At 44.6% G+C, this 15,166-nt stretch overlaps 1 protein-coding gene across 1 annotated transcript in view; it reads left to right on the top strand.

The window, feature by feature from the left end:
- pik3ip1 (phosphoinositide-3-kinase interacting protein 1) overlaps window positions 1–10,185 on the top strand; it is a 48,612-nt gene extending 38,427 nt beyond the window's left edge. The window contains exon 6 of the mRNA XM_048556249.1: window positions 9,516–10,185. Coding sequence (XP_048412206.1) covers window positions 9,516–9,729 — 214 coding nt within the window. The 3' untranslated portion in view covers window positions 9,730–10,185. The remainder of the gene's footprint in view (window positions 1–9,515) is intronic.
- The last annotated feature ends 4,981 nt before the right edge of the window (window positions 10,186–15,166 follow it).

Consider the following 15,166-nt stretch of genomic DNA (forward strand, 5'->3'; position numbering starts at 1 on the left):
CTATGGAGAATGAGGTTGAATCCATTTGGGTGGAAATTAGAAATTCTAAGAGGAAAATGCCACTGATAGACGTAGTCTGTAGGCCACCAAATAATAACATCACATTGGGACGGGCAATAAACAAAGAAATAACTAATGCCTGTAAAAATGGAATGGCAGTTGTCATGAGGGATTTTAATCTACATGTAGATTGGTTGAACCAGCTCGGTCAGGTTAGTCTTGAGGAGGAGTTCGTTGAGTGTATCCATGATCGTTTTCTTGGACAGTGTGCAATGGCACTGATGAGGGAACAAGCTATCCTAGATCTGGCCCTGTGTAATGAGACAGGAATAATTAATGACATCATAGTTAGGGATCCTCTTGGAAGGCGCGATCACAGTATGGTTGAATTTAAAATACAGATGGAGAGTGTGAAGATAAAATCCAATACCAGAGTCCTGTGCTTGAACAAGGGGGAACTACAATAAAACGACGGAGGACTTGGCTAAAGTAGACTGGAAGTAAAGATTTTATGGTGGGACAGTTGATGAGCAGTGGAGGACTTTCAAAGCAATTTTTCAAAGTGCTCAGCAAAAGTATATTCCAGTGAAAAGGAAGGACTCAAAGAAAAGGGGTGATCTGCCGTGGGTGTCTAAGGAAATAAGGGAGGCTATCAAATTGAAAGAGAAGACATACAAAGTGGCCAAAAACAGCATGAAACTAGAAGATTGGGAAAACTTTCAACGTCAACAGAAAGCCACAAAAAGAGCTATAAAGAAAAGTAAGATAGAACATGAGAAAAAACTAGCACAGAATATAAAGACAGATAGCAAAAGTTTCAATAAATATATAAAAAGAAAAAGAATGGCTGAAGTAAATGTTGGCCCTTTAGAGGATGAGAAGGGGAATTGAGTTATGGGATATGATGAAATGGCTGAGGCATTGAACAGGTATTTTGTATCTGTCTTTACAGTGGAGGACACTAATAACATGCCAGTAATTGACAAAGAGACAGAGGTGGGTGAGGGCCTCAAAACAATCATTATTACGGAAGAGATAGTGTTGGGCAAGCTAATGGAGCTAGGGATTGATAAGTCTCCTGGCCCTGATGAAATGCATCCCAGGGTACTAAAAGACATGGCGGGAGAAGTAGCAGGTTCACTGGCAGTAATTTTCCAAAATTCGCTGGACTCTGGGGCAGTCCCAGCAAATTGGAAAACAGCAAATGGGACGCCGCTGTTTAAAAAAGGAGGTAGACAAAAGATGGGGAATTATAGACTGGTTAGCTTAACCTTTGTAGTGGGGGAGATGCATGAGTCTATTATCAAGAAAGATAGCGAGGCATCTTGATAGAAATTGTCCTGTTGGGCAAACACAGCACGGGTTCATGAAGGGCAGGTCATGCTTGACAAATCTTTTAGAATTCTATGGAAGCCATTATGAGCCAGGTGGACAATGTGGACTCAGTGGATGTGGTCTATCTAGATTCCCAAAAGGCCTTCGACACGGTGCCACACAAGAGGCTGCTGCATAAGATAAGGATGCATGGCGTTAGGGGTAAAGTATTAGCATGGATAGAGGATTGGTCGACTAACAGGAAGCAAAGAGTGGGGGTAAATGAGTGCTGTGCTAGCTGGCAATCAGTGACTAGTGGTGTGCCTCAGGGATCGGTGTTGGGACTGCAATTATTTACAATTTATATAGAAGATTTGGAGTTGGGGCGACGTGTTGGGCGTCAAAGTTTGCAGATGACACTAAGGTGAGTGGCACAGCAAAGTGTGCAGAGGACTGTGAAATTTTGCAGAGGAACGTGGATACATTGTTTGGGCAAAGGTCTGGCAGTTGAAATACAATGTAAATAAATGTGAAGGCATACATTTTGGTAGGAGTAATAGTGAAAAGGATTATTACGTGAATGGTAAAAAGTTGCAGCATGCTGATATGCAGAGGGACCTGGGTGTCCTTGTGCATGAATCACAGAAAGTTGGTCTGCAGGTACAACAAGTAATTAGGAAGGCAACTGGAATTTTGGCCTGCATTGCTAAAGCAGTTAACCTCCCTGCTTTTTATGTTGCAGCTGTACAAGGTGCTGGTGAGGCCAAACCTGCAGTGCTGTGTGCAGTTTTGATCTCCTTACTTGAGAAAGGATGTACTGGCACTGGAGGGGGTGCAGAGGAAGTTCACTAGGTTGATTCTGGAGTTGAGGGGTTGTCTTATAAGAAGAGGCTGAGTAGTTTGGGATTATATTCATTGGAATTCAGAAGATTGAGGGGAGTTCTTATAGAAACACATAAAATTATGAAGGGAATAGATAATATAGAAGTAGAGAGGATGTTTCCATTGGTAGATTAAGCCAGGACAAGAGGGCATAGCCTCAAGATTAGAGGGAGCAGATTTAGGACTGAATTGAGAAGGAACTTCTTCACCCAGAGGGTTGTTAATCTATGGAATTCCTTGCCCAGTGAAGTAGTTGACACTACTTCAGTAAATGTTTTTAAAGCTAAGGTAGATTTTTTTTTGAACAATAAAGGAATTAAGGGATACAGTGAGAGCGCAGGTAAGTGGATCTGAGTCCACAAAAAGATCAGCCATGTTTTTCTTGAATGGCGGAGCAGGGTCGAAGGGCCGGACGGCTATTCCTGCTCCCAGTTCTTATAGAACATAGAACATAGAACAGTACAGCACAGAACAGGCCCTTCAGCCCACGATGTTGTGCCGATCATTGATCCTCATGTGTGCACCCTCAAATTTCTGTGACCATAAGCATGTCCAGCAGTCTCTTAAGTGTCCCCAATGACCTTGCTTCCACAACTGCTGCTGGTAACGCATTCCATGCTCTCACAACTCTCTGTGTAAAGAACCCGCCTCTGACATCCCCTCTCTCTTTCCTCCAACCAGCTTAAAACTATGACCCCTCGTGTTAGCCTTTTCTGCCCTGGGAAATAGTTTCTGGCTATCAACTCTATCTATGCCTCTCATTATCTTGACCTCAATTAGGTCCCCTCTCCTCCTCCGTTTCTCCAATGAAAAGAGTCCGAGCTCAGTCAACCTCTCTTCATGAGATAACCCCTCCAGTCCAGGCAGCATCCTGGTAAACCTCCTCTGAACCCTCTCCAAAGCATCCACATCTTTCGTATAATAGGGCAACCAGAACTGGACACAGTTTTCCAAGTGCGGTCTAACCAAAGTTTTATAGAGCTGCAACAAGATCTCACGACTCTTAAACTCAATCCCCCTGTTAATGAAAGCCAAAACACCATATGCTTTCTTAACAACCCTGTCCATTGGGTGGCCATTTCAAGGGAGGCTGCTGAGCAAGGTGAGGGCCCATGGTGTTCGAGCTGAGCTACTGGCTTGGATTGAGGGTTGGCTGTCTGACAGAAAGCAGTGATTTGGGATAAAAGGCTCTTTTGCGGAATGGCAACTGGTGACGAGTGGTGTCCTGCAGTGTTCAGTGTTGGGGCTGCAGCTGTTCACCTTATATATTAAATGATCTAGATGAAGGAACTGGGGGCATTCTGGTGAAGTTTGCCGATGATACAAAGATAGGTGGACAGGCAGGTAGTACTGAGGAGGTGGGGAAGCTGCAGAAAAATTTAGACAGTTTAGGAGGGTGGTCCAGGAAATGGTTGATGACATTCAATGTGAGGTTTTGCACTTTGGAAAAAAAGAATACAAGCATGGCCTATTTTCTAAACGGTGAGAAAATTCACAAATCAGAAGTACAAAGGGATCTGGGAGTGTTGGTCCAGAATTCTCTAAAGGTTAACTTTCAGGTAGAGTCTAATTAAGAAAGAGAATGTAATGTTCTTGTTTATTTCAAGAGGGTTGGAATATAAAAGCAGCAATGTGCTTCTGAGGCTTTATAAAGCTCTATTAGGCCCCATTTAGAATACTGTGTCCAATTTTGGGCCCCACACCTCAGGAAGGACATACTAGCCCAGGAGCGTGTCCAGAGGAGATTCACACGGATGATCCCTGGAATGCTCGGTTTAACGTATGATGAACGGCTAAAGATCCTGGGATTGTATTCATTAGAGTTTAGAAGGTTGAGGGGAGATCTAATAGAAACTTACAAGATAATGTATGGTCTAGAAGGAGTGGACGCAAGGAAGTTGTTTCCGTTAGGTGGGGAGACTCGGACCTGTGAGCACAGCCTTAAAATTAGAGGGGGTAAATTTAAAACTGAAATGAGATGACATTTCTTCAGCCAGAGAGTGGTGGGCTTGTGGAATTCATTGCCACGGAGTGCAGTGGAGGCTGGGACGTTGGATGCCTTCAAGGCAGAGATCGACAAATTCTTGATCTCAGAAGGAATCAAGGGCTACTGGGAGAGTGCAGGGAAGTGGAGTTGAAATGTCCATCAGCCATGATTTAAATGGTGGCATGGACTTGATGGGCCGAATGGCCTTACTTCCACTCCTATGTCTTATGGTAGTCCACCTGCCAAATTTTTACACGTTCACTTAACCTGTTTTTATCGATTTTTGTGCCTTTGTCCATCTGACCTGGGATCTGTGGCCAGCCATTCATTGTTAACTATCACCAGGATGTGCCTTGCTGATATGGCTATCAAATGAATGTAAAGGGCAATAAGCTGTGTACTTTGACATACTCTGCCATTCGTTGAGAACACAGCTCATAAAGCATACTCACCTGATTCTCTGAGTTCCAATATCGCTCAAGCTCTGACTTGAATTTTCTCAACCAGATAGCAGCCACATTTCTAGATAACACATTACAGCATTTTCAAGTCTCTATTTTCTCCAGTCTCCTAAACATCATAGCCCTTAATCAGACATTTCTCTGGTAATTGACAAAGAATTCCTTAAAATATCAATAGATAGCATTCTTTGCTTTCCTTTCATCAATCTTCTCTGCTGCGTCAGCAAACAATTCAACTGGATTTGTAGAGCATCCTCTGCCTTTATAAATCCCTGTGTTCTCCTTCACTAACCCAAACCCCTCCAAATGTATGTTACGTTTTACTCAGTTGTTTCTAAAACTTTATCCACCACTCATTAACACTGGCAGCCCCTCACAGATGAGGATGACCCACTTCCACTCTCAGAGTAATTGGCTGGACAGTCGCTTGCGGCTTCCGCAGACTCAGCTGCACGTGGGGAAAAGGTGGTCATGGGAGGGGGTAGGTGGAGCATTAATGTGGCAGTGCGCTCCTTATGCTGTTTTCCTCTGGCTTCCACTTTTCCCCAACAGTGCACTCCAGCTGCACGATGTCTTCCCAGATGATCCCCCTCCGCTTTGGATGGCTTTGGGCCAGTGATTCCAGGTGTCAGTGACACCTTGAAGATCTCCTTGAAGCACGTTCTGTGTCCACCTGGGGTTCACCTGCTGCTTTGGAGCTAGGTGTAGAGCTCCTGCTCAGGAGTCCCATGTCGGTTATGTGGGCAACATGTCCAGTCCATTGCAACCAATCAAGGATGGCCAGTGCCTTGATGCTGGGGATGTTGGCCTGGTTGAGGACGCTAGTGTTGGTGTGTCTATCTTCTCAGTAGATTTACAGGATTTTGCACAAATAGCATTGGTGGCACTGCTTGAGGTGTCTTCTGTAGACAGGCAGTGTTTCATACAGGAGCGTGGGAACCACTACAGCTCAGTATACCATGAGCTCGGTGTCATAGCTGATGCCCTCAAAAACCCTTTTCCTCAGGTTGTTGAAGGCTGCACTAGCACGTTGGAGGTGGTGCTGCATCTCTGATATATGCTTCGGTCAACAGCATACTCATGAGATATTGGAAATGGCCAATATTCTCTAAGGCCTCTGCATGGACCTTGATGATTGGGGGTTCTTCCCGCATCACCACACCAGGCCAGATGGAGGACCTTCATCTTGTGTATGTTTAGGTTGAGACCTGTGCTGTCATGTGCCTCAGTAAAGGTGCTGACAATGATCTGAAGTTCATCCTGAGTTTGCACATATGCAAGCATCATCTGCATAATGGTTGGTATGACTTTGAATTGTCTTGGAGGCAGCAGAGGTTGAATAATAGAGCTCCACTCCAGCAGGGAGCTTGTCAGCAATGAGGTGAAGCATTGCAGCCACGTAAATCAAGAACAGTGTGGGAGTGACGTTGCCACGCTGCCCTACACCAGTCTGAGTGGGGAATGGGTTGGTGGTGGAACAATTTGTCACTACCACGACGTGTACATGTTTTTGTGCACTAAGTGAAGGTTAGTGACAACTGTATGGTGCAGCCAAAGTGGAGAAGGACTCTCCAGAATGCTTTCCAGTTGACCCCTTTGTACATTGTCTATTTTCTCTGCATTTCTCCTACAGCTGATGCATGGTGAATATCATATCCGTTGTGCTCCTTCACGGCTAGAGGCCATGCTGCGATTCTGAGAGGAATTCGTCAACCATGGAGGAGATGGTTGAGAAGGACCATGGCAACGAGTTTTCCAACAGTCGACAGCAGGGAGATATCACTATGTGACACAGTCAGAACTTTTTTGAAAATGCTTACAACTTTGGCATCTCTGAGTTCCCTTGGGATGCTTTCCTCCTTCCAAATAAGCCATACAGGGGCATCTAGCTGCAGCAGGGGCTGTGTGCCTCTGCACTTCAATGCCTCAGTGGGGCTACTGGCTGCTCCGGCAGCCTTGTTGTTCCTGAGCTGCCTTCTCCTCTTCGTGCAGGGTCTGGGGTGTTGCTGGGCTCGTGGCGTGCATTGTGCTGTGGGATGCTGTCAAGGATGCTCAGATTGACAACAGAGGGAGGTGAGGGAATCTCTGAAGTGCTCCCCACAATGTTGTTTGATGACTTCCTTGCCTTTGATAATCATTCCATCCTTGGCAGGCAGTGGGGTGGGGCCTTGCATGTTTGGTCCATAAATTGTCCTGACAGTGGAGAAGACACAATGCACATCATTATTTTTGGCCATTTGTTGGGTCTCCAGTGCTTTTTCCACCCACCACCTGTGCTTTATGTCATGGCTTTAAGTCACCTGTAGGTCTGCCTTTTCCCTTCTGAGTGTGGTTGTTGTTTTACACTCAGAAATACCATGCAATTGTGGCTTAGTAGTTCTTGGATCTCATGATCATTCTCATCAAGCCAGCCTTGGTGTTTCCTGTTTAAGTGACGGACGGAAATCTTGCACGCTTTGATGATGGTGGCTTTGAGGCTGTAAGAATCCTGCAACTTGGTGTCACCAAGTGTTACTAGGTTTTTGGAGAGGAGCTGGTTGTATGTTCCTATATTTTCTGGGTCTTTGAGTGCTGCAACTTTAAATATTTTGCAGCATTGCAGTAACAGAGCTAATATTTATGTTGATCCTGGCTTGGATCAGGCAATGGATTATACAGAAGTTGTTGGTTCTTGTCATGGCATGGATGATTCTAATGTTTTTCCCATCCCTTGCTCTGACGATGACGTAGTCAGTGATGTGGCATTGTTTGGAGTGTGGGTGCTGCCACATTCTCTTGTATTTGTCTCTTTTAGTTGGTCCACCAATTTGTTTTTGATTTTGAAGCTGACTCCATGGATGCAGTGTTGTTCTTTGGCCTTACCTTTTCAGGAAAAAGGTGTACCTTTTCTCTCCAAGCTGTCCTGCTGAGTTTTACTGAGGGCAGTGATGTCGGTATCTCCCTTGTGTTGTCTCTGAATGTATGCAATCTTGGAGGAGGAGTGCTGTAACTGTTGGCAAAATCTGTCACTGAAAATTGCCTCTCTGAAGACCAGGCGTCGGTTGAGTGAGGAAGAGAGGGAGCATGGAGCTGCTCGTTTGCCCCCATGGTTGCGCTTCTTTTCCCATTGCTCCAGCCTCCAAGAATTCCCCGGGCATTGAGGCAGACGATTGTGGAGAGGTCCCCGGAGGTATATTCCCAGAGGACTCCTCCCTCAGAACACTGTTTATTTAACCCCGCAGCCCAGTGTTTATGTAAACCTCCACTAATTTTATAACACCCTTCCCAGGCCAGCTTTTACAATAGAAACCCCTGCCAGCAAAGCAATTTTATAAACTATGCACCTGCCAGTTCAGTGATTTTGTTTTTTGTTTTAAACCCCCAGCCCACCTTAATGTTTTTATAAACACTTGCCCCCCTCCCACCCAACCCCAGCCCAGTGACTAGCCCATAACAAACATGGGTGGCAACCATGCTGTCCTTCTCATCCTCTCCCCTTCCTCCCACTCCCCTCACCTCGGACCTCGCATGCCTCAGCAGATGGCACTGCCGAGCACCAAACTGTTTGCCTGCACTCCACCCCAGGCAGTTTGAGGCCAAACAATAGTGCCTTGGACCAAGGCCTTCTGTTAAACGTTGGTGGTAGCTGGTCTACAACAGTTTTCCTATGTTAAAAGAACTGTTACATAGGCATCTTCCACACCTTCAGGATGACGTCTGGAATGGAACGTCGGGACCCTTATGTACAGTACCACCTGTGACAGACTGGAACACTTGCACCAACATTGTAACCTGGGAACTCAGGCGCTACCCATAATAAGCAGATTGGCCTTCACTAAGGCTGTCATTTTTATCCCATTTTCAATCCTCTGGAACTGCCTTCTATCTCAGGGAGATTGTGAAAAGCCTTTCTGAAATCTCCCACACCACCGTACAGACTCAGCAACATGCCTGCTGTTTTCACATAAACCTGTTGGACTATAACTTGGTGTTGTGTGATTTCTGACCTTGTCCACAGACAGCCTTTCCAGTGCCTTCTGCCTATTGTTTGCATGCTATCATAATCTCCTTCTGCTCCACTGATATTCCGTCAGCTTTCTCTTCCTCAGTAAGCATAGATGCAAAACACTCGTTAAACTTTGCTTTGCTTAGCTTTATCCCTAACAGGCCCCATCTTAACTTGGATTTGATTGGCATCCTGCACCAGACTGTCAATAAATGCAAATTTATGATCAATTTCAAGATTAATATATACATCCAGTAGATGAATATAATCTTTTACCCATTAAAATTGATTTGAGCAGTTGTTCTTGGTCTTTGCCACAACCCATGCTCCCAGCTGCCAACTCCTTTTCTGTGTCTACCCCTGAGGTTGAACCAGGCTGTTCAGAACTTTGGCATCCTGTTTGATCCTGAGTTGAATTTACAAACCCCATAAATATTTCATCACCAACATTGCCTGCTTCTGGCTGTGACCTGCTGCTGTTTCATTGTTTATAAAGCTCCGTATTTCTTTTCCCTTAATTAAGTTGCCCCAACCTCTAACACTACACTCCTTGACAGCATTCCTTTAATTCTATCCTTGATTTTGTTTTGACTTTCTTCACTTCATACTTCATCATTGATGCCATCTCTTCAGCTGTCAAGCTCTGGAACTGCATCCCCGAATCTCTGCCTGCAGATCCATGTCTCACTTGTCTAAAATGTTGCTACAGTTTATCTTCTATTCAAGGTTTTGGTCATGAGTCTGAGTTACCTTGAAGGCGCATTGTCATGTTTTGATTGATAATGTTTTAGAGACAATTGAAGAAACATTTTACAGTGTTAAATATACTTTGGAACATTTTCACCAGTGACTAGAATTAATTGGCTGTTGCACAATTGTATTCCAGGGGACGAGACTTGAAGAAAGAGCAGGAGCAGAGAGCCAATGAGCGAGAAATGCATCGCATTATGTTGCCATTATCAGCCTTCTCCAACCCCAATTGTGAGCTTATTGATGAAATAACTCTGGTAGTTGAGAGCCCTCAGACAGAAACTGATGAAGGCCAAGATGAAGACAGAACCAGCCCCCTTGTAGGACCAGCTGGCACTCCTGGGGCTTGATGTTGGATGCAACTCAACCAAGAAAGCTCAGTGATGTGCATTTCAGGCTTCCAGTCAGCAATTGGACTGTAAACAGAATGTGAAGTTGAAGCCAGTGCCATCAATAAACTCTCTCTGGACCGAGTACTCAGTCTGAGAACTGCCAGGGATGGTACAGCATCTATATCATCTGCGGTGTGCTCCAAGCCACATCATGATGCTGGCGTCAGTACATGAATACGAATTCAGCATTTATTACTTTGAGACGGTAATTTGGGTGATAGCTGTTTGTATTTGAAGAGCAGCCAATATTGCTAAGCAAGCATGCTCAGTGGGGTCTTTTCTCCAATATCCACTTATAGCATATGCCAGTTTATTGGAGGGTGATGCCTAAATGTGTAAACAGCCTGCTTTAGAATTTTAAATACTAGTTAACTATGTTTAATTCGAATATAAAGATTTTTCAGAAAATGTCAACATTTTTAATTATTTATTTGAAGAAGTCAGTACAGCAAAAAAAATGTAGTATTTCCAGACAAAAATCAAGACTTTTCCTACGTATTGACACATCTATTGGAGTCCAGAAAAGTCAGAACTCACATGTCACCAGGTTAGAGTCCAACAGGTATATCTGAAATCACAAGCATTTGAAGTGTTGCTCCTTCGTCAGATGATACATGTCTTCGACAAGGTTCCTCCAGATAGACTGGTTAGCAAGGTAAGATCATGTGGAATACAGGGAGAACTAGCCATTTGGACACAGAACTGGCACAAAGGTAGAAGACAGGTGGTGGTGGAGCATTGCTTTTCAGTATTTGTTACGCTGTTTTTTTTTGATAAATGACTTGGATGAGAACATAGGAGATATGGTTTGCCGATGACACCAAAATTGGAGGTGGAGTCGGCAGTGAAGATGGTTACCTTGGAATATATAGGAAAGATGTGGATGCTTTGGAGAGGGTTCAGAGGAGGTTTAACAGGATGCTGCCTGGACTGGAGGGCTTATCTTATGAAGAGAGGTTGACTGAGCTCGGTCTCTTTTCATTGGAGAAAAGGAGGAGGAGAGGGGACCTAATTGAGGTATACAAGATAATGAGATGCATAGATAGAGTTGATAGCCAGAGACTATTTCCCAGGGCAGATATGGCTAGCACGAGGGGTCATAGTTTTAAGCTGGTGGGTGGAAAGTATAGAGGGGATGTCAGAGGCAGGTTCTTTACGCAGAGAGTTGTGAGAGCATGGAATGCGTTGCCAGCAGCAGTTGTGGAAGCAAGGTCATTGGGGTCATTTAAGAGACTGCTGGACATGTATATGGTCACAGAAATTTGAGGGTGCATACATGAGGATCAGTGGTCGGCACAACATTGTGGGCTGAAGGGCCTGTTCTATGTTCTATAACAGGATCTTGATCAGACAGGCCAAGGAGTGGCAGGTGGAAATTAATTTAGATTAATTTTGGAAACCTTTTGGAAAAGCAAATTAGGGCAGGACTTAGGAACTTAATAGTAAGGTCCTGGGGAGTGTTGCTGAACAAAAAGACCTTGGAGTGCAGGTTCATAGTTCCTTAAAAGTGGATTCACAGGTAGTGGAGAAGGCGTTTGGCACACTTGCCTCTATTGCTTCGTGCATTGAGTGTAAGATCATAAGATTTCAGAGCAGCATTAGGCCATACGGCCCATAGAGTCTGCTCTGCCGTTCAACCATGGGTGATGTATTTTTCAACTCCAGTCTCCTGCCTGCTCCCAGCAACCCTTTATCCCTTTATTAATCAAGAACACTCTCTGTCTTACTCAACGACCTGACCTTGATCACCTTTTGCAGCAGAGTCCCGCTGATTCACTACTCCCTGATTGAAGAAATTACTCATCTCAGTTGTAAAAGGTCATCCCTTCACTGTGTCCTTAAGCCCGAGACAGTCCTACAACCATACGTCTTTACCACATCTGCTGTATCCAGGTCTGTCAGTTTCCTGTAAGTTTCAATGAGATCCCGCCTCGTCTTTCTGAACTCAATTGAATACAGACTCAGAGTCCTCAACAGCTCCTCATATGACAAGTTCTTCATCCCTGAGATCAATCTTGTAAACTTGCAAGGCCAGCACATCCTTTCTTAGATTTAGGGCCCAAAACTGCTCTCAATACTCTAAATGTGGTCTGACCAAAGCTTATACAGCTTCAGTAGCACATCATTGCTCTTGTATTCTAGGCATCTTGAAATGAATACCACCATTTCATTCCTGCCTACCTGCATGTTAATCTGAAGTGAATCCTAAACTAGAATTCCAAAGCCCCTTTGTGTGTCAGATTTCTGAAGTCTTTTCCAGTTTAGAAATAGTCTCTGCTTCTACCTATGAAAGTGCACTTTCCCACATTATATTCCATCTGCCCACTTTCATAGCTTGTCCAAGTCCTACCCGCAACCTCCCATCTCCTGAATACTGTCTGTCCGCCTATCTTTGTGTCATGTGCAAATCTCGCATCAATGACCTCAGTTCCTCTGTCCAGACATTAATGTATAACATGAATAGTTGTGGTTCCAACACTATGTAGGTATTGAGGGGCGTGTGGAGAAGGTACCACCATAATAATGATAGGAAGTGAGCTGCAGAATTTTATCAGCTGTCTTTGCTAGAGATCATGGGTTTAAGAACAAAGAACAAAGAAAATTACAGAGATAACAAAGTGTAGAGCTGGATGAACACAGCAGGCCAAGCAGTATCAGAGGAGCAGGGAGGCTGACGTTTCGGGCGTACACCCTTCTTCACAAACCATTTCAACTCCCTCTCCCATTCCTTAGACGGCATGTCCATGCTGGGCCTCCTGCAGTGCCATAATGATGCCGCCCAAAGGTTGCAGGAACAGCAACTCATATTTCACTTGGGAACCCTGCAGTCCAATGGTATCAATATGGACTGCAAAATCTCCACTCCCCCTACTGCATCCCAAAACCAGCCCTGGCTCGTCCCCGGCCACCTGTGCATCCTCGCACCTGTCCTCTCCTCCCACCTCAAGCCACACCCCCATCTCCTTTCCACTAACCTCATCCCGCCCCTTTGACCTGTCCGTGCTCCCTAGATTGACCTAACTCCCCGTCTCTGACCTGTCTGCCTCTTCTCCACCATTCGTCTTCTATCTGCCTCCTCCTCTCTCCCTATTTATTTATTTCAGAACACCCTTCCCCTCCCCCATTTCTGAAGAAGAGTTTAGGCCAAAAATGTCAGTCTTCCAGCTCCTCTGATGCTGCTTGGGCAGCCATGTTCATCCAGCTCCACACCTTGTTTTCTCAGATTCTCCATTATCTACAGTTCCTACTATCCAAGAAAATTCCAGCAGAGGAACAGGCCCTTTGGCCCTCCAAGCCGGGGGGTCGGCGCAGGGCAGAGAACAGCTTCTTGCTAGCCACCCTGTCTGTACCTCTCATGATTTTGTAGACCTTAATCAAGTTCCCCCCATCAACCTGTCTTTTTAATATAAATAATCCTAATCTACTCAACCTCTCTTCATAGCTAGCACCCTCCATACCAGGCCACATCTTGGTGGACCTCCTCTGCACCCTCTCCAAAGCATCCACATCCTCTTGGTAATGTGGTGACCAGAACTGTATGCAGTATTCCAAATGTCGTCAAACCAAAGTCTTATACAATTATAACAGTGTCATCTGCAAACTTGTTAATCAGGCCATCTATACCTTCCTCCAGATCATTTATGTATATCACAAACAATAGTGGTCCCAACATGGATCCCTGTGGAACACCACTGGTCACAGTTCTCCATTTGGAGAAACTCCCTTCCACTACAACACTCTGTCTCCTGTTGCCCAGCCAGTTCTCTGTCCATCTGACTACATATTTGTACCTCTATCTCACAGTCACTGTTGGGATGCTTGTAGTGTAGCCCCAACATTTTATCACACCCTGAGCTCTGCCCATATTGTCTCACTGCTCGAGCCCTCCATAGTGCCCTCCTTCAGCACAGCTGTGATATCCTCTGACTAGAAATGCAACTCCTCCACCCCTTTTACCTCCCTCTCTATCCCGCCTGCAGCTCTATATCCTGGGATATTTAATTGCCTGTTTTTATCATTATTATTTCCAGTGCCTAGGTTGACGCAGACTGACTTGTCCAGTTTCACTCACTTAATATATTGTACCAGTTTGATACACTCAATTATTTTGTAGGGCCAGATCAGAGGGTATTTAAGAACCGACAACTTTGTTGTAGATAATGAAATGTGAGGCTGGATGAACACAGCAGGCCCAGCAGCATCTCAGGAGCACAAAAGCTGATGTTTCGGGCCTAGACCCTTCATTAGATCCTCTGTGTTTGTGCTCCTGAGATGCTGCTGGGCCTGCTGTGTTCATCCAGCCTCACATTTCATTATCTTGGATTCTCCAGCATCTGCAGTTCCCATTATCACTGATACAACTTTGTTGTAGATCTGGGGTTGCACATAACCCAGGCCAAATACTGACAACAGATTACTTTCCCTAAAAGTGCAGAAATAGATGTGTTTTTAAGACAGTCAAAAATAGCTTTATGGTCACCAGTACTGATGGCTGGCTTTTAATTCCAATTTTTATTAATAGAATTCAAATTCTAACCTGAACCTTTGTTACTCACCCAGTGACATGACCATTTATGTCACCAATTCCAAAATCTAATCCATAAAACAGTTGTGTCAGTAACCACATGACACAAAATCCATTCGAATTTGTTAATCTGGTGGCATCTCTTAGTAACAAAAACAGAAGTTTCAGGAAAAGCTCAGCAGGTCTCGCAGCATCTGTGAAGAAAAAGATCGAGTTAACGTTTCGGGTCTAGTGACCCTTCCTCAGACCTGGCATCTTAGTATATTGTTTCTCTCAGCAGCTGACATAGATTTCCCTCTATCTTAAAATTCCTGTGAGGGAGATCAACAAACCATTGTGTCTACAGTTCAGCAGGAACAATGCCACTGCAGGCCAATAGCGCACTTAAACAAGTCAACAAATAATCAAAGCCAAAATATTGAGAATACAGCTGTTGCATGGCAAATGAGGACGCCTAAACACTAATATGTTTAAGTTTCAGCAGAGAAATATATATGAACCCATAGTGAAATTGAGGCACAAAGTTGGAAAGTTAAAGCTTCATGTCAAATGCCTGTGTCAATCACGCAATCATTGTCCTTTATTTTGCAAATCATCCTGTTGCACACCAAACAGTATTTTACAAGCACACAGGCATATCTTCAGGCAGCAACCAAAACAGCTGTTGTTTTAATGATATACAAAGTCTACTGGATAGGATCAGTTTGTTTGGAGTTGGGTGATAATGTTGCATCTGTACCGGACATTGGTTAGGCCACTTTTGAAATATGGTGCACAATTCTGGTCCCCCTGCTATAGGAAGGATGTTGTGAAACTTGAAAGGGTTCAGACAGGATTTCCCAGGATGTTGCCAGGGTTTGAGCTGATCAG

Source organism: Stegostoma tigrinum, chromosome 26, assembly GCF_030684315.1.
Source record: "Stegostoma tigrinum isolate sSteTig4 chromosome 26, sSteTig4.hap1, whole genome shotgun sequence".
Taxonomy (NCBI): Eukaryota; Metazoa; Chordata; class Chondrichthyes; order Orectolobiformes; family Stegostomatidae; genus Stegostoma; species Stegostoma tigrinum.